The sequence below is a fragment of the Salmo trutta genome, chromosome 5 (genome assembly GCF_901001165.1).
Source record: "Salmo trutta chromosome 5, fSalTru1.1, whole genome shotgun sequence".
NCBI classification, from domain to species: domain Eukaryota; kingdom Metazoa; phylum Chordata; class Actinopteri; order Salmoniformes; family Salmonidae; genus Salmo; species Salmo trutta.
In genome coordinates this window covers 27,006,466-27,024,590 of record NC_042961.1, presented here as the reverse complement: position 1 = coordinate 27,024,590, position 18,125 = coordinate 27,006,466, and the positions used below count along the sequence as shown (strand labels likewise).

Below are 18,125 nucleotides of genomic sequence, written 5' to 3'. Positions count from 1 at the left end.
ATCGGTTACACCAGCCTAATCTTGGGAGTTCATAGGCTTGAAGTCATAAACAGTGCAATGCTTGAAGCATTGCGAAAAGCTGCTGGCAAAACGCACAAAAGTGCTGTTTGAATGAATGCTTACGAGCCTGCTGGTGCCTACCACCGCTCAGTCAGACTGCTCTATCAAATCATAGACTTAATTATAATATAATAAACACACAGAAATACGAGCCTTAGGTCATTAATATGGTAGAATCTGGAAACTATCACCTCGAAAACAAAACGTTTTTTCTTTCAGAGAAATACGGAACTGTTTTTATTTATTTTTTGCAATTCGTTCCAGTCATTGGCAGCAAAGAACTGGAAGGAAAGGCAGCCAAAGGAGGTGTTGACCAGTGAAATATACCTGCTGTAGCGCGTGCTACGGGTGGGTGTTACTATGGTGACCAGTGAGCTGAGATAAGGCGGGGCTTTACCTAGCACATACTTATAGATATAACCTGGAGCCAGTGGGTTTGGCAACGAATATGTAGCGAGGGCCATTTTAATTCATTTTGGAGTAGAATGTCCTTTTAAAAACTCACCAGAACTGAGCTTCTCAGTCCTTCCAAGGTTCTCGTTGACAAATTAATCGAACACACCACCCCACTAAACTTTCATGCTTGCAGTCACTAATTGTTCTTTCAAAGATATTTCTGTAATACCTAGCATTTTAATCCTGATTCAAATAACATTTTATTAGTCACATGCGCCAAATTCAACAGGTTACACCTTACAGTGAAATGCTTACTAACGAGCCCCTAACCAACAATGCAGTTTAAAAAAATACAGATAAGAGATAAAAGTAACAAGTAATTAAAGAGCAACAGTGAAATAACAATAGTGAGACTATATACAGGGTGGTACCAATACAGAGCCAATGTGTGGGGGCACTGGTTATTTGATGTAGTATGTACATGTAGGTAGAGTTATTAAAGTGACTATGCATAGATGACAACAGAGTGTAGCAGTGGTGTAAAGAGGGGATGTGGGGGGCACTGCAAATATTCTGGGTAGCCATTTGACTAGATATTCAGGAGTCTTATTTCTTGGAGGTAGAAGCTGTTTAGAAGCATCTTGGACCTAGACTTGGCGCTCCGGTACTGTTTGCCGTGCAGTTGCAGAGAGAACAGTCTATGACTAGGGTGGCTGGGGTCTTTGACAATTTTTAGGGCCTTCCTTTGACACCGCCTGGTATAGAGGTCCTGGATGGCGGGAAGCTTGGCCCCAGTGATGTACTGGGCCGTTCGCACTACCCTCTGTAGTGCCTTGCGGTCGGAGGCCGAGCAGTTGCCATACCAGGCAGTGATGCAACCAGCCAGGATGCTCTCGATGGTGCAGCTGTAGAACCTTTTTGAGGATCTGAGGACCCATGCCAAATATTTTCAGTCTCCTGAGGAAATAGGGAATAGGCTTTGTCGTGCCCTCTTCATGACTGTCTTGGTGTGCTTGGACCATGTTAGTTTGTTGATGTGGACACCAAGAAACTTGAAGCTCTCAACCTGCTCCACTGCAGCCCCACTTGATGAGAATGGGGGCGTGCTCGGTCCTCTTTTTCCTGTAGTCCACAATCATTTACTTTGTCTTGATCACTTTGAGGGAGAGGTTGTTGTCCTTGCACCACATGGCCAGGTCTCTGACCACCTCCTTATAGGCTGTCTCATCGTTGTCAGTGATCAGGCCTACCACTGTTGTGTCGTCGGCAAACTTAATGATGGTGTTGGAGTCGTGCCTGGCCGTGCAGTCCTGAGTGAACAGGGAGTACAGGAGGGGACTGAGCACGCACCCCTGAGGGGCCCCCGTGTTGAGGATCAGCGTGGCGGATGTGTTGTTAACTACCCTTATCACCTGGTGGCGGCCTGTCAGGAAGTGCAGGATCCAGTTGAAGAGGGAGGTGTTTAGTCCCAGGGTCCTTAGCTTATTGATGAGCTTTGAGGGCACTATGGTGTTGAACGCTGAGCTGTAGTCAGTGAATAGCATTCTCACATAGGTTTTCCCTTTGTCCAGGTGTGAAAGGGCAGTGTGGAGTGCAATGGAGATTGCATAATATGTGTAAGTCACTTGCCAGTTGGTCAGCGCATGCTCGGAGTACACGTCCTGGTAATCAGTCTGGCCCTGCGGACTTGAGAATTTTGACCTGTTTAAAGGTCTTACTCACATCGGCTGTGGAGAGCGTGATCACAGTCTTCCGGAACAGCTGGTGCTCTCATGCATGTTTCAGTGTTATTTGCCTCGAAGCGAGCATAGAAGTAGTTTAGCTCGTCTGGTAGGCTCATGCCACTGGGCAGCTCGGCTGTGTCTTTTCCCTTGTAGTCTGTAATGGTTTGCAAGCCCTGCCACATATGCCGAGCGTCAGAGCCGGTGTAGTACGATTCGATCTTAGTCCTGTTTGATGGTTCGTAAGAGGGCACAATGGGATTTCTAATAAGCTTCCGGGCTCCTTGAAAGCAGCAGCTCTAGCCTTCAGTTCCGTGCGAATGCTGCCTGTAATCCATTGCTTCTGGTTGTGGTATGTACGTACGGTCACTGTGGGGATGACGTCATCGATGCACTTATTGATGAAGCCAGTGACTGATGTGGTCTACGGAGGAGTCCCGGAACATATTCAAGTCTGTGCTAGAAAAACAGTCCTGTAGCTTAGCATCTGCTTTATCTGACCACTTTTTTTTATTGATCTAGTCACTGGTGCTTCCTGCTTAAATTGTTGCTTGTAAAACAGGAATCAGGAGGATAGAATTATGGTCAGATTTGCCAAATGGAGGGCGAGGGAGAGCTTTGTATTCGTCTCTGTGTGTGGAGTACAGGTGGTCCAGAGTTCTTTTTCCTAAGGTTGCACATTTAACATGCTGATAGAAATTTGGGAAAACGGATTTAGGTTTCTCTGCATTAAAGTCCCCGGCTGTTAGGAGTGCCGCCTCTGGGTGAGCGTTTTCTTGTTTGCTTATGGCGGAATACAGCTCATTCAATGCTGTCTTGGTGCCAGCCTCTGACTGTGGCGAGTGTTGTTTGGGATTACGATCACATGCGTTGAGTGTGTGTGTGTGGAGGAGGAAAGTGTGTGAGGAGTGAGAGGGCATGCAGGGGGGTGTGTGATGATGAGAATGGGGGGGTTACACAAGGGGAGGGAATGTGAACCACCCTCTGTCTGGCGGTGAGAAGGGCAAACCTCTATGGAGTTGACTCTGTGTTTGTAGAGGAGTCAGTCCAGAGACTCAATCCAGGGGGAGGGAAAGGGAGAGGAGCGGGAGCCACTGACTGCCACTCAATTCTTGTGATCCTCCCCAACTCCTGAATGCTGATTTAATCCGATTGGAATGGCATGCATGGGGAATTTACGCTCTGTTTTGAAAGGGAGCAGGCAGGTCTGGGATGGCCTGAATAAACAGGCCCGCTGAGCTCAAGTGTGGAGTGTAAGCGTCAGAGTTAGGCCTCCACCGCTCCATAGACTGACTAGCATATACTGCCACATGCAAATCAGATGCTCTATTCAAAGCATTCATGTCCACACACATCTGCTGCTCAGCTGTTCTGCCTCACATGGCCTTTCAAATGTTGCTCTACGCCTCGGCTACGAATAGACTCCATTGTCAATTTTTGTGCGTTTTAATCAACTTCAGCTTTTGAAAATTGCATTTTATGGGTTTAAAAGGTATTTAGTGATGTTTGAATTACCATACATTTCAGCAGTGCGTAGAAACACGTAGCCTAGTAATAACAAATAGGCCTGCCGTTTGTTTCGAAAAGGCTAAAGAGTTTAGCCATTATACGACTGACTTTCATAGAATAAAATAATAAACTCTTGATTGTGTGTGTGGGAGAGGGTCATTCTGGGTTATGTGTGTGGGGTGATGTGGACATTTGCATTGGTTGGATGGAGACTTAAGCAAGTGTGTAGGCTTATATGACAGATGGGGTCAGTTGCTGTGTAGGACTACATGCGAAAAGAATGGCATCTATGCTGTGGTTGATTAATGAAACTAGTCTTCAAACTGTAAATACACATCTCAACTAGTTTAAACTCTCCAGTCTCTCTAACTTGAGTACAGACCTATTGAGCAATGCTGTTTGTCTTAGTGTGTTTGTTGATAACAAATCAATCGATAATAAAATGGGCCGCAAGAGTAAGGTTTTATCGAGAGGGAAGCTAGAACTTCAGAGTAGTCAGATGGAGAAAGAGCAGTGAAGGCTGTTTCTTTTGGGTCAAAGAGATGTCACATAGCCTGACCCTGAGGTAAAAAGGTCACCCAGACCTTCAGGCTCTCTTGGCCAGGCTGATTGATAACCTGAACTGTACGTAGTCCAGCCAAATGTAGGCTAGCCTAACTCAAATATGCACCTATAATAATTTGCTCTATCACTGACGACAATAGAGGATGTCTCTGCACTATAAACAGTCTGCAATCATTGTTGGGCGATGAGATAACGTTCTTAGCTTTGTTGGAAGTGGTAAAGGTTAGACACACACGCACGCTCCAATAGCTTAGTTTAGCCTTTGTCCATCCAGCCTCTACTAGTACAGTAGTTGATGAGAGAATTTGTATTCTGTTGGCCTTTTGTTGAGGGTATTATGTTTTTTTTTTGTAGGGAAATAAGTCTCTTAACTCTCATTTCAAGAACATCTAGTGTAAATAAAGCTGTCATTTTCATCCTTTTGAGCTTTTCAGACAGTTGGAGCGTTGCATTTCATTGTCGGCAGCCTAAGTGTGAGACTCCGTCCTCTAGTGTGTTTTTGTCAGCAGGGTTAACACTTCCACACCTCCCCGTTGACTTGCCATTCCTCCGCATATCTGCTGCTTGGGCTTTTTCTAAAGGCAGTTGTTGAGGAGCTTTAATACATTATTTAATGTGGAACAGAGGGTAAAAAACGTGGCTACGGCAGAGTCAGGGAGAACTGCAGGTGTAAGGCAGTCGCTGATGAGCACCGCATGGAATCTAGAGGAAGGTTAACCCTTTAAGATCATAATATGCTGTACAACGCTTCTCTAAATGCAGCCCCATGAAAACCAGTCAATTTAGGCTAAACCAAACACACCTAGCCTTTCAACAACAAAAAAGGGCTGGTCTTAATATAAATCAGAGGTGGTTTGGAGAGATGAGGACACTAGTCTATTACTCTGACCAGTTCCCCAAGTAGTATGCAGCAGGTACCGTATGTACTCAAGCCAGTCCAGTGCTGTAAGTGTTTTTACTTTTTTTTTACTTGGTCCTGGGGATCGAAAGGGATGCACATTTTAGTTTTTGCCTTAGCACTACACCTGATTCAAAATCATCAAAGCTTGATGATGAGTTGATCAATTGAATTACATGTGTAGTGCTAAAGCAAAAAACTCCCCAGGACTAGGATTAAGAAATACTGCTCTAACCCAGGGGTATCAAATCTCATTTTGCCCCTGGGGCAGCATTCGGTCTTCAACGAGGTCCAGAGGGCTGCACTGAAAATGTGTTATAATTTCACGCCGTCAAAATTAGCAAAAAAAACCTGCCTTTTTGGAATTTCCGATGCTCCCTGACGGTGTAGCTTTAATTTCAGTGATTATTAATGAGCTGGACACAGTCAAGAAACTGAATGTCTGTAGGGCCATTATCATTTCTCTCTCTTTTTTTATATATATGTGTGTGTGTGTGTAATCTCCATAGACAAACATTAGCAGTAGAATGACCTTACTGAAGAGCTCAGTGACTTTCAACGTGTCACCGTCTTAGGATGCCACCTTTACAACAAGTCAGTTTGTCAAATTTCTGCCCTGCTGGAGCTGCCCCGGGCAACTGTAAGTGATGTTATTGTGAAGTGGAAACTTCTAGGAGCAACAACGGCTCAGCCATGAAGTGGTAGGCCACACAAGCTCACAGAATGGGACCGGCAAAAAACTAATCTGTCCTAGGTTGCAACGCTCACTACCAAGTTCCTAACTGCCTTTGGAAGCAATGTCAGCTGCACACAAGCCTAAGATCACCATGCGCGATGCCAAGTGTCGGCTGGAGTGGTGTAAAGCTTGCTGCCATTGGACTCGCATTCTCTGGAGTGATGAATCACGATTCACATTTTACATTTACATTTTAGTCATTTAGCAGATGCTCTTATCTAGAGTGACTTACAGTAGTGAATGCATACATTTCATTAAAAAAATTCCGTACTGGTCCCCCATGGGAATTGAACCCACATCCCTGGCGTTGCAAACACCATGTTCTACCAACTGAGCCACACCATCTGGCAGTCCGACAGACGAATCTGGGATTGGCGGATTGCCAGGATAACGTTACCTGCCCCAATGCGTAGTGCCAACTGCAAATTTTGGTGGAGGAGGAATAATAGTCTGGGGCTGTTTTTCATGGTTTGGGCTAGGCCCATTAGTTCCAGTGAAGGGAAATCTTAACACTACAGCATACAATAACATTCTAGATGATTCTGTGATTGCAACTTTGGCAACAGTTTGGGGAGGCCCTTTTCTGTTTCAGCATGACAATTCCCCCGTGCACAAAGCGAGGTCCATACAGAAATGGTTTGTTGAGATTGATGTGGAATAACTTGACTGGCCTGCACAGAGTCCTGACCTCAACCCCATCCAACATCTTCGGGATGAATTGAAACGCCGAATGCAATCGAGGCCTAACTGCCCAACATCAGTGCCCGACCTCACTAATGCTCTTGTGGCTGAATGGAAGCAAGTCCCTGCAGCAATCTTCCAGAATCTAGTGGAAAGCCTTCCCAGAAGATTTGGGGCTGTTATTGCAGCAAAAGATGGAGCAACTCCATATTAATGCCCATAATTTTGGAATCAGCAGGTGTCCACATACTTTTGGTCATGGTATTTTTAGATATATAATCTTTTTTTGGTTACTGCATGATTCCATATGTGTTATTTCGTAGTTTTGATGTAGAAAATAGTAAACAATTTAATAATATATACACTACCATTTAAGTTTGGGGTCACTTAGAAATATTTGTCCATTAAAATGGCATCAAATTGATCATTTTGTTGTAAATGATTATTGTAGCTGGAAACGGCAGATTTTTTTAAATGGAATATCTTCATAGGTGTACTGAGGTCCATTATCAGCAACCATCACTCCTGTGTTCCAATGGCACATTGTGTTAGCTAATCCAAGTTTATAATTTTAAAATGCTAATTGATCATTAGAAAACCCTTTTGCAATTATGTTACCACAACTGAAAACGGTTGTCCTGATTTTAAAGAAGCAATAAAACTGGCCTTTAGACTAGTTGAGTATCTGGAGCATCAGTATTTGTGGGTTCGATTACAGGCTCAAAATGGCCAGAAACAAAGAACTTTCTTCAGAAACTCGTCAGTCTATTCTTGTTCTGAGTACATTAGTGTGTCTAGTTTGAGAAATAGATGCCTCACAAGTCCTCAACTTGCAGCTTCATTAAGTAGTACCTGCAAACACCAGTCTCAACGTCAACAGTGAAGAGGCAACTCCGGGATGCTGGCCTTCTAGGCAGAGTTGCAAAGAAAAAGCCATATCTCAGACTGGCCAATAAGAAAAGAAGATTAAGATGGGCATAAGAACACAGACACTGGACAGTTGAGCTCTGCCTAGAGGCCAGCATCCCGGAGTCGCCTCTTCACTGTTGACGGTGAGACTGGTGTTTAACTCTGGGTCTTCACTTCCTGTGGCGGTCCTCATGAGAGCCAGTTTCATCATAGCGCTAGATTGATTTTGAGTCTGCACTTGAAGAAACTTTCAAATGTCTTAAAGTAATGATGGACTGTTGTTCTCTTTGCTTATTTGAGCTGTTCTTGCCATAATAAGGACTTGGTATTTTACCAAATAGGGTTATCTTCTGTATACCCCCCTACTTTGTCACAACACAACTGATTGGCTCAAACTCATTAAGAAGGAAAGAAATTCCACAAATTAACTTTTAACAAGGCATACCTGTTAATTGAAATGCATTCCAGGTGACTACCACATCAAGCTGGTTGAGAGAATGCCAAGAGTGTGCAAAGCTGTCAAGGCAAAGGGTGGCTATTTGAAGAATCTCAAATATAAACTATATTTTGATTTGTTTAACACTTTTTTTGTTTACTACATGATTCCATATGTGTTATTTCATAGTGTTGATGTCTTCACTATTATTCTACAATGTAGAAAATAGTAAAAATAAAGAAAAACCCTTGAATGAGTAGTATTCTAAAACTTTTGTCCGGTAGTGTATATTTAAGAAATATGGCCAATATACCACTGCTAAGGGCTGTTCTTATGTGTGACGCAACGTGGAGTGCTTGTAAACAGCCCTTAGCCGTGGTATATTGGCCATATACAACAAACCCTCGAGGTGCCTTATTGCTATTTTAAACTGGTTACCAACATAATTGGAGCATTCAAAAGTCAAACCAGTGGTATACATACCAGTCTGATATACCACGGCGTCAGCCAATCAGCATTCAGGGCTCAAACCACCGGATCCGTATGTTTGACACCCCTCTAACCAGTATTTCCCACATCATCCCTATGTTTTGTAATTGCAACAGTCTGCACTTCGTCAGAAGTCTGGGGACGAGGGACTTACTGACTTTGTTCTGAAGGAGGCGGATGAAATCCCACTGCCCACTGACTGATCACACACACAGTCTGAGAATAGCCCCAGGCCTCGCCCTGAGGTCATGCCACTGAATAGGGGACGCAGATGGCCCAGGGCTATTTTAGGGTTTACAGGAGCAACTGTCCACTCTGTCGCCACTAGAATGCCTGGGTGTTAGTTATTAGGCACGGAATGGAAGAAAACGCACTGCAACAGGGAGGGGACTACCTATACGCTTCCAATAAGAAGCCGTCATTTTACTTTTCTGTTGCACAACGCGTTGCTACGTAGTGCCCTAAAGAATACGACCCTGGTTTAGGTAGGACTACCATGGACCAAGGCTATTTAATAGGCAAAATGGAGGCTTTCCTCCCAGTGCAGCTAGAGTTGGAGGGCTGGATATATTTAGTGTTGGCTGTGTGACTTAACACTCGAGTAATGCTGTCAACATTGAGTGTGGCTCATGTCTATGTCTCGCCACAATTAATATAAAATACTTTTTTTTTTGAGTATGAGTTATGGATGTTATCTTCCATATCTTTTGACAGTTTCTGAACAAGAATGGGGCTATTTCCTCTGGCGGCTGACTATCTATAGAATATCCTTTTGAAATCCTTTTTGAAAAATGACACAACATGCTCACTCAGGCATGTCACAATACAGTGAAGCTGGCACACACACAGTAATATTTCTACACTCAAGATGGCCACACTGTACTCTCATTCAGTTGGAATTGGCAGTAGGAGAGAGCGAGGGTGACAATCAACTGTGTGTGTGAGATTTGTAAGACATTTTTTGGGGGGTGTTTTTTATCAATGTCAATCAAACAAGATATAGCAGTCATATGATTTGCACAGCAACAAAACATAAGCAAGAAGGGGGGATAGATACGTGTCCATGCGATATTGCCATATAAGCCCCTCTGTTCTCGTGCTGGATTATGAATCATTGAGAACCTTGAGGAAATCCACATCTGCTCTCATCTGTTGGATGCGGTAGCTGCACTGGCTTCTATCCACTCCCCCTCTCTCGTTTTCACCCAAATCTCACTACAAGTTTCACTGATGTTTCCAGCTTAGGAGGAGGACTGGGTCGTATTCATTAAGCACCAAATGGAAGAACACAAACTGAAACAGAAAGGGACTATACTTGAAGTTGTCCAATAAGAAACATTTTAGTCATTTACCAGAAGCTCTTATCCTGAGCAACTTACAGGAGCAATTAGGGTTAAGAGCCTTAGATTTTTCACTGAGTCGGCTTGGGGATTCGAACCAGCAACCCTTTGGTTAATGACCCAATTATCTTAAACGCTAGGCTACCTGCTGCCCTTAGCTTCATTCTGCGTTAATGAATTTGACCCTGGTCTAAACTGTTGAAATGCTTTTATCTGTCTGCTGCGCCTTAGTTTTTAAACTTTTTTACAGCTCGTCTTGTTTGTGCCATTCCAGCTTACAACACAGCCGCTCCGTCTCTCACAGGTTTCTGTCTGTCTGTCTGTCTGTCTGTCTGTCTGTCTGTCTGTCTGTCTGTCTGTCTGTCTGTCTGTCTGTCTGTCTGTCTGTCTGTCTGTCTGTCTGTCTGTCTGTCTGTCTGTCTGTCTGTCTGTCTGTCTGTCTGTGTGCGTTCCATTCACCCTTGCTGTGTTAGCCTCTCCAGGAGGTTAAGTGCAGATTTTGAGCACTGTGATGAAACTTGTTGCCCTGTTGGAGCCAACTAGTTAGTTGCACATATTCTGTTGAGTAACTGATGTAGAAATATCTGCCATTTTAAAGGCAAGGATGACTTGCTGGACCGTCCTTTCATTCCGCGAACTCTTGAACCCTGTTTATCGTTTGTCCATGGTAGCATTTTGCTGCCCATATGTTTGAAAACCAGCCAGTAGTTTAGTGTTGAAGAAAGGAAGGACTGGAGAATTGAAAGTCTGTCACTGTGTGGTTGTTAATCAAATAAAATCACATTTTATTGGTCACATACACATGGTTAGCAGATGTTAATGCGAGTGTAGTGAAATGCTTGGGCTTCTAGTTCCGACCATGCAGTAATATCTAACAACTAATTAACAATTTCACAACTACCTTTTACACACAAGTGTAAAGGAATGAATAAGAATATGTACATATACATATATGGATGAGCGATGGCCGAACGGCATAGGCAAGATGCAGTGAGATAAGTAATGTAGGGTATGTGAACATTTTATATAAAGTGCCATTGTTTAAAGTGTCTAGTGATACATTTATTACATCCAATTTTTAATTATTAAAGTGGCTAGAGATTTGAGTCAGTATGTTGGCAGCAGCCACTCAATGTTAGTGATGGCTGTTTGACAGTCTGATGGCCTTGAGATAGAAGCTGTTTTTCAGTCTCTCGGTCCCCGCTTTGATGCACCTGTATTGACCTCGCCTTCTGGATGATAGCGGGGTGAACAGGCAGTGGCTCGGGTGGTTATTGTCCTTGATGATCTTTTTGGCCTTCCTGTGACATCGGGTGGTGTAGGTGTCCTGGAGGGCAGGTAGTTTGCCACCGGTGATGCGTTGTGCAGACCTCACTACCCTATGGAGAGCCTTACAGTTATGGGCGGAGCAGTTGCCATACCAGGCGGTGATACAGCCCGACAGGATGCTCTCGATTGTGCATCTGTAAAAGTTTGTGTTTTTGGTGACAAGCCAAATTTCTTCAGCCTCCTGCGGTTGAAGAGGCGCTGCTGTGCCTTCTTCACCACGCTGTCTGTGTGGGTGGACCATTTCAGTTTGTCCGTGATGTGTACGCCGAGGAACTTAAAACTTTCCACCTTCTCTACTACTGTCCCGTCGATGTGGATAGGGGGGTGCTCCCTCTGCTGTTTCCAAAAGTCCACAATCATCTCTTTTGTTTTGTTGACATTGAGTGTGAGGTTATTTTCCTGACACCACACTCCGAGGGCCCTCACCTCCTCCCTGTAGGCCATCTCGTCGTTGTTGGTAATCAAGCCTACCACTGTAGTGTCGTCTGCAAACTTGATGATTGAGTTGGAGGCGTTCATGGCCACGCAGCCATGGGTGAACAGGGAGTACAGGAGAGGGCTGAGAACGCACCCTTGTGGGTCCCCAGTGTTGAGGATCAGTGGGGTGGATATGTTTCCTACCCTCACAACCTGGGGGCGGCCCGTCAGGAAGTCCAGGACCCAGTTGCACAGGGCGGGGTCGAGACCCAGGGTCTCGAGCTTAATGACGAGTTTGGAGGGTACTATGGTGTTAAATGCTGAGCTGTAGTCGATGAACAGCATTCTTACATAGGTATAACTCTTGTCCAGATGGGTTAGGGCAGTGTGATTGCGATTGCGTCATCTGTGGACCTATTGGGACGGTAAGCAAATTGGAGTGGGTCTAGGGTGTCAGGTAGGGTGGAGGTGATATGATCCTTGACTAATCTCTCAAAGTATTTCATGATGACTGAAGTGAGTGCTACGGGGCGATAGTCGTTTAGCTCAGTTACCTTAACTTTCTTGGGAACAGGAACAATGGTGGCCCTCTTGAAGCATGTGGGCACAGCAGACTGGGATAGGGATTGATTGAATATGTCCGTAAACACACCAGCCAGCTGGTCTGCGCATGCTCTGAGGACTCGGCTAGGGATGCCGTCTGGGCCGGCAGCCATGAGAGGGTTTTACTCACGTTGGCTGCGGTGAAGGAGAGCCCACAAGTTTTGGTAGTGGTCTGTGTCAGTGGCACTGTTTTTTCCTCAAAGCGAGCAAAGATGTTGTTTAGTTTGTCTGGGAGCAAGACATCTGGGTCCGCGACGGGGCTGGTTTTTTTTTTGTAGTCCGTGATTGACTGTAGACCCTGCCACATACCTCTCGTGTCTGAGCCGTTAAATTGTGACTACTTTGTCTCTATACTGACGCTTAGCTTGTTTGATTGCCTTGCAGAGGGAATAGTTACACTGTTTGTATTCGGTCATGTTTCCGGTTGCCTTGCCCTGATTTAAAGCAGTGGTTCGCACTTTCAATTTTGTGCGAATACTGCCATCAATCCACTGTTTCTGGTTGGGGATTGATGCACTTGCTAATAAACTCGCTCACCGAATCAGCGTATACACCAATGTTGTTGTTCGACGCTATTTGGAACATATCCCAGTCCACGTGATTGGAGCATTCTTGAAGCGTGGAATCAGATTGGTCGGACCAGCGTTGAACAGACCTGAGAACGGGCGTTTCCTGTTTTAGTTTCTGTCTATAGGCTGGGAGCAATAAAATGGAGTCAAAGATAGATGCTCGTTTGTCTTTGGATACAGTGAGTCATAACTCAACTGTTAACTATGAAACAGTCTGCTAGAGTGATTCCTCACGAAACCAGGACAACGAAATACCATCATTTTGAGGATATTCACTATATTTTATCAATAGAATGGTCTTTTGGAGGAAGAATTGGTAACATATTTGACATTTTGTATCTCAAAGCATATATGAGAAATAATTAATCAAAGTTGGAATATTTATGACATTTGGGCCTTACCCAGGCCTCGAAGACTCAAATAAAGGTTCAATAAAAAACTGCAGTATGCATTTGTGTGTATGAAAGAGATCGAGCCAAAAGGAGAGAGGGGTACTTTTGACAGTACTACGGTCTTTACCAGGAAGTCCTTTCACTGGTTGGTGTGGAGGTGGAGGATGCCTGGGCATGTCCACAACACACGGACAGCCAGGCCTTGTGACGCTTTCCCATTATCGCTAGAGCAGAATGCATGCTCTGTCAAATTCTTTGCATTGGAGTGTCCATTGTTTGTGTGTGTGTAAGAGCTGTGACGCATGAGAGAGAGTATTGAATGACTGTTTTCCATAGCCTAGCCTACATCTTTTTGTTGTTCATCACACACGTTTGCCCTGGTTTGGTTTCTCAATGATACTCGTTTATTTTCTGTGGGTGTCTTTTTACCAGGTTATGTCGACAGTATAACGTACTTAAAATATAACATGTTGTATGCAACATCTTGTCACCTCGGAACATTTGCATTAAAAATTCTGTTTCATGTTAGCATTTCTATGTTTTGTGTTGTTGGTATGGAGCGTGATGAGTTGTGTTTGTGTATTAGACACTTATGTAGGCCTACATGCAGGTTATAACCTGTAATCTCTTGTTTTTCTACAGGAAGCATGGGTCTGAACTTTCACCACCCCGGAGCAGATCACATTATGCCATTGAACAGTGAGTAGTATTTCAGAACATTCAATAGGCTACGTTTCCCTTTGTAAATCCCTCTGTATGTTATTATGGATGTGTATATTTGTGCTTTAACTGTGGCGTTCAGTTTGACAGGCAAAGTGTTGCTTCTCTGTTATGGAAACTGTATGGAAACTAGCAATAGAAACCTATTCAGAAGTAGTGTCATCATGACACACCTATGCAGGATCCCTCAGGAAATGCCATAGGGTTGAGGCAGGGATCGCCACAGGGCCCATGCCCATACACAGCAGGGCACAGATGCCCACCCATGCTAATCCCACCTCGCACCCCAAATGTTAAACCCAGCATGGAGCTATCTCTCAGCGTGGAGCTGGGGGGAAACCACAGCGACGACCCCTGAATACCGGTTCTAAAAATATCCGACCTGTAACACTAAATTACCTCCCCCCCCCTTCCGTCTCTGAGAGAGAATTTATTTTCAAAATTCGTAAGTGTCACTTTTTCTCCCTCCGTCCAGTTTTTTTTTTCTTTCTCTTTTCCCTCCCAGTTAGACAGTGAGTTGGCAAAAGGCTCTTCCTTTCAGCGTTGTCAAGACTTCAGTGAGAGGAGAGCGGATTGGGGTGTCCATCGTGACTGGTGGTCCATCGTGACTGGTGGAGCTCGGCTCAAGACATCTGGGAGTGTTAGTCGAGCCTTGGGTCATGATCATTAGGCACCAAATGAGAGAGAACTGACTAAAACAGGGAGGGACTACATGGACTTGTCCAATAAGAAATGCAAATTTTTGTTTAAAATTGCAAAAGGTTTTTAAACGTTTTCGGTTGCGTGGCCTTAGGAACACGACCGTGGTTTCTCACTCGGCTGGTTGGGGATGCCAGCAGGGGAAGCAGTGAGAAAAGAGAGGAAATGATGATGAATGGAAAAGGAGAAGATATCCAACAAGGCTTATAGTAACTTGTTTTACTGCTGTCACAGCTTGACAACACTGTGCCGTCTGTTTTCTCTTTAACTTGTTATTTTCATCATCAGTCCTTTGGGAAACACATTTCAAATAGATGTTAAACTGCTGTTCTGGACGGTTTAACTTAAGCACAGATCTCAGCTCTGCACGGAGCTCTGGCAACTGTCAGAATTGACCCTGGCAGCTGTAGTCTCCAATGTCAACACTGCTTTAGATGTGAGGAAAGCTGGTTAACGTTAGTATACTCTTCGTCTCTCCATTGTCTCAGCTGTTTGAAGCCTTGTAGCCGAGAATCTGTCTGACACATTCTCTCATTTTAGTCTTTCCACTGATTTTGTGGCTGAGATGGAGGATGAACCGTAAGGCCTGCAACATGGATTTATAGTAGAAGTGTAAGGGCCGAGCAGATAATTTTTCATAACTGCTCGTCTCCGTACAACAGTGCTTTGAAGCTGTGCAGACATAACAAACATAACGCTCCTCAGGCCAGAAGATCTTCCCGTCATCCCTTCAAAAATCTCCTCTCTGACACTCACGTGTTAGTCTGTGCTTATTTCTGTTCCTCTCTCACTCTCATCCTCCTCGTCTTATTCTCCCTCACCACAGTGACTGACAGTTTCCCAACATTACTTACTAGTCTACACTAGATCAGTGGGTTCCACCCTTCTACCATTTTCCCCTTGTTGCTAGGCGCCTTTGTCTCTCCTAAGGCCCTGACGGTGGGAGAATAAAACGGTGAACGTTGGTCTGAACAACTGTGTTCTCGTGAGACGAGCCAGAGATTTAATGAAACCCAGTAAGAGAAAAGGTCTGGGTACAATGTCTCTGTCAAGAGCTGGAGGGAGGGGGGGGCAAAAGGGCACCAGCACAATGGAAGTCCCCATATTGGTTTTTAGGAGAAGACTGTGTTCTCTGTGACATTTGACTGTAAGAAGGTCTGTTTAGGGATGTATTATCAGAAGCCCCTCCGCACTGTCTACTGGCGTTAACGTTATAGACTCCATTTGCCTCTCGTAGGCCTTTTTCTCAGCCACAGCAAGGCTCCTATTCAGGCATGTTAGGAGCGTTCAAGGAAGGTTTTTAGAAATGTAACGTTTGAAAACGCACCCATACCAAACAACGCATTTGTTGTGGCCTTTCATGTAAGTCCTTTGCTACTGTGTTTCCTAAACTCTAGATAACACGTCAAAGGTTTGTTCTGAAAGCCCACGAACACCGCAACCAATGAAATGGATAGAAAGGGCACAAAGGCTTTTCTCTGTCTGCTGTACATTTTTGGCATGTTCACTAAATTGAAATCTGCCAGCCAACCCTATCACATGGTAGGGCAGTCATCCTCTAACAGTTTTTCTGTCTGGACTGTGAGACTCAGGCTGGCACTTCCATGGCTCCATCCACAGGGCAGCTGGGAGTGGAAATGTCCCACTGGATAGATTCTGTTTCACTAGTTCATGATAATGACATCTGTCTGTCTACGCACGTCGCTTTATCAACCACATTCATACATATTGACGCTGGGCAGAAATGAGAGTAAACGTGAGCTAGGTAGTAGTCCGTGTTTATTGCCTGATTTATAATCTGCATAATATGGTCCAGTCATTGCTCTGTTGTTGCAGGTGAATATATTTCTCAGTAGTAAGGCGAATTATAACATCGCTCATCCTACTCTAGTCTAGTCCAGGAGTAGCAGGTTTCCTGTGGGCTACTGCCAGCTAACCCATAATGAAGCCTTGTTTCCCTCCATCGCTGATGATTAGGTGTGGCCGTCTGTGGTTTCACTGTTGCCTTGGTGATGTTCTGCCTGGTTGTCTTCCCACAAAACCCATGTCTCTGTCCCTCTCCTTTCCATACTCTGTCTCTCTCTCCCTCGATCTCTCTCTCTGTCTCTCCTTCTCCCACTGTTCACAAGCAGCCAGGAGCTATGGCCGCAGAAGAGGTAACTTTTGGAATTTGACTGTGTTTCTGCTTGCCAAGTGAATAGGATGCACGAGCAAAATTGCTTGTCTGTCCGTACGGATGTGTCTCTTTCCAGGGCTGAGGGTTCTAGTGCGAAGTCACGTGATCTGCCTTCGTTTGTGCCGTGATTGGATGAAATCATTTTAATTTACACACTTTTTTTTTTGACATCATTGCATTTAATGACGTTGGGGTGAGGTGGATGATCACATTACAGTACATTCGGAAAGTATTCAGACACCTTGACTTTTTTCACTTTTTGTTACGTTATAGCCTTATTATAAATGGATTAAGAAAAATATACACACAGTACCCCATAATGACAAAGCAAAAACAGATTTTTATACATTTTAGCATATGTATAAAAAAATGTTTTTATCACAAGTATTCAGACATTTACTCAGTACTTTGTTGAAGCACCTTCGTCAGCAATTACAGCCTCCCTGTCAGGTTGGATGGGGAGCATCGCTGCACATCTATTTTCAGGTTTCTCCAGAGATGTTCGATCGGGTTCAAGTCCGGGCTCTGGCTGGGCCATTCAAGGACATTCAGAGACTTGTCCCGAAGCCACTCCTGCGTTGTCTTGGCTGTGTGATTAGGGTTGTTGTTGGAAGGTGAACCGTTGCCCCAGTCTGAGGTCCTGAGCGCTCTGAAGCAGGTTTTCATCAAGGATCTCTCTGTACTTTTCTCCGTTCATCTTTCCCTCGATCCTGACTTGTCTCCCAGTCCCTGCCACTGAAAAACATCCCCACAGCATGATTTTTCCACTACCATGCTCCACCGTAGGGATGGTGCCAGGTTTCCTCCAGACCTGATGAGAATCCTCCAGAGAATCTTGTTTCTCATGGTCTGAGAGGCCTTTAGGTGCCTTTTGCAAACTCCAAGTGAGCTGTCATGTGCCTTTTACTGAGTGGCTTCCATCTGGCCACTCTACCATAAAGGCCTGATTGGTGGAGTGCTGCAGAGATGGTTGTCTTTCTGGAAGGTTCTCCTATCTCCACAGTGGAACTCTGAAGCTCTGTCAGAGTGACCTCCATGACCAAGGCCCTTCTCCCCCGATTGCTCAGTGGTTCCAAGCTTCTTCCGTTTAAGAATGATGGAGGCCACTGTGTTCTTGCGGAATTTCAATGCTGCAGACATTTTTTTGTACCCTTCCCCAGATCTGTGTCTAGACACAATCCTGTCTCGGAGCTCTACGGACAGTTCCTTCAAACTCATGGCTTGGTTTTTGCTGTTACATGTACTGTCAACTGTGTGACTTTATATAGACAGGTGTGTGCCTTTCCAAATCATGTCCAATCAATTAAATTTACCACAGGTGGACTCCAATCACGTTGTAGAAACATCTCAAGGATGATCAATGGAAACAGGATGCACCTGAGTTCAATTTCGAGTCTCATAGCAAAGTGTCTGAATACTTATGTAATTAAGGCATTTTTTATTTTATACATTTGCCAGAAATTGTCATTATGGGGTATTGT

At 44.5% G+C, this 18,125-nt stretch overlaps 1 protein-coding gene across 5 annotated transcripts in view; it reads left to right on the top strand.

Moving 5' to 3' along the window:
- Positions 1-18,125, top strand: part of LOC115193971 (cytoplasmic polyadenylation element-binding protein 3) — a 72,327-nt gene that overhangs the window by 26,776 nt on the left and 27,426 nt on the right. For 3 of the 5 annotated variants that reach the window (XM_029753154.1, XM_029753155.1, XM_029753152.1), the window contains 2 exons: positions 13,692-13,748; positions 16,601-16,624. In XM_029753154.1, coding sequence (XP_029609014.1) covers positions 13,692-13,748; positions 16,601-16,624 — 81 coding nt within the window. The remainder of the gene's footprint in view (positions 1-13,691; positions 13,749-16,600; positions 16,625-18,125) is intronic. The other 2 variants (XM_029753153.1, XM_029753151.1) reach the window with 1 other exon arrangement.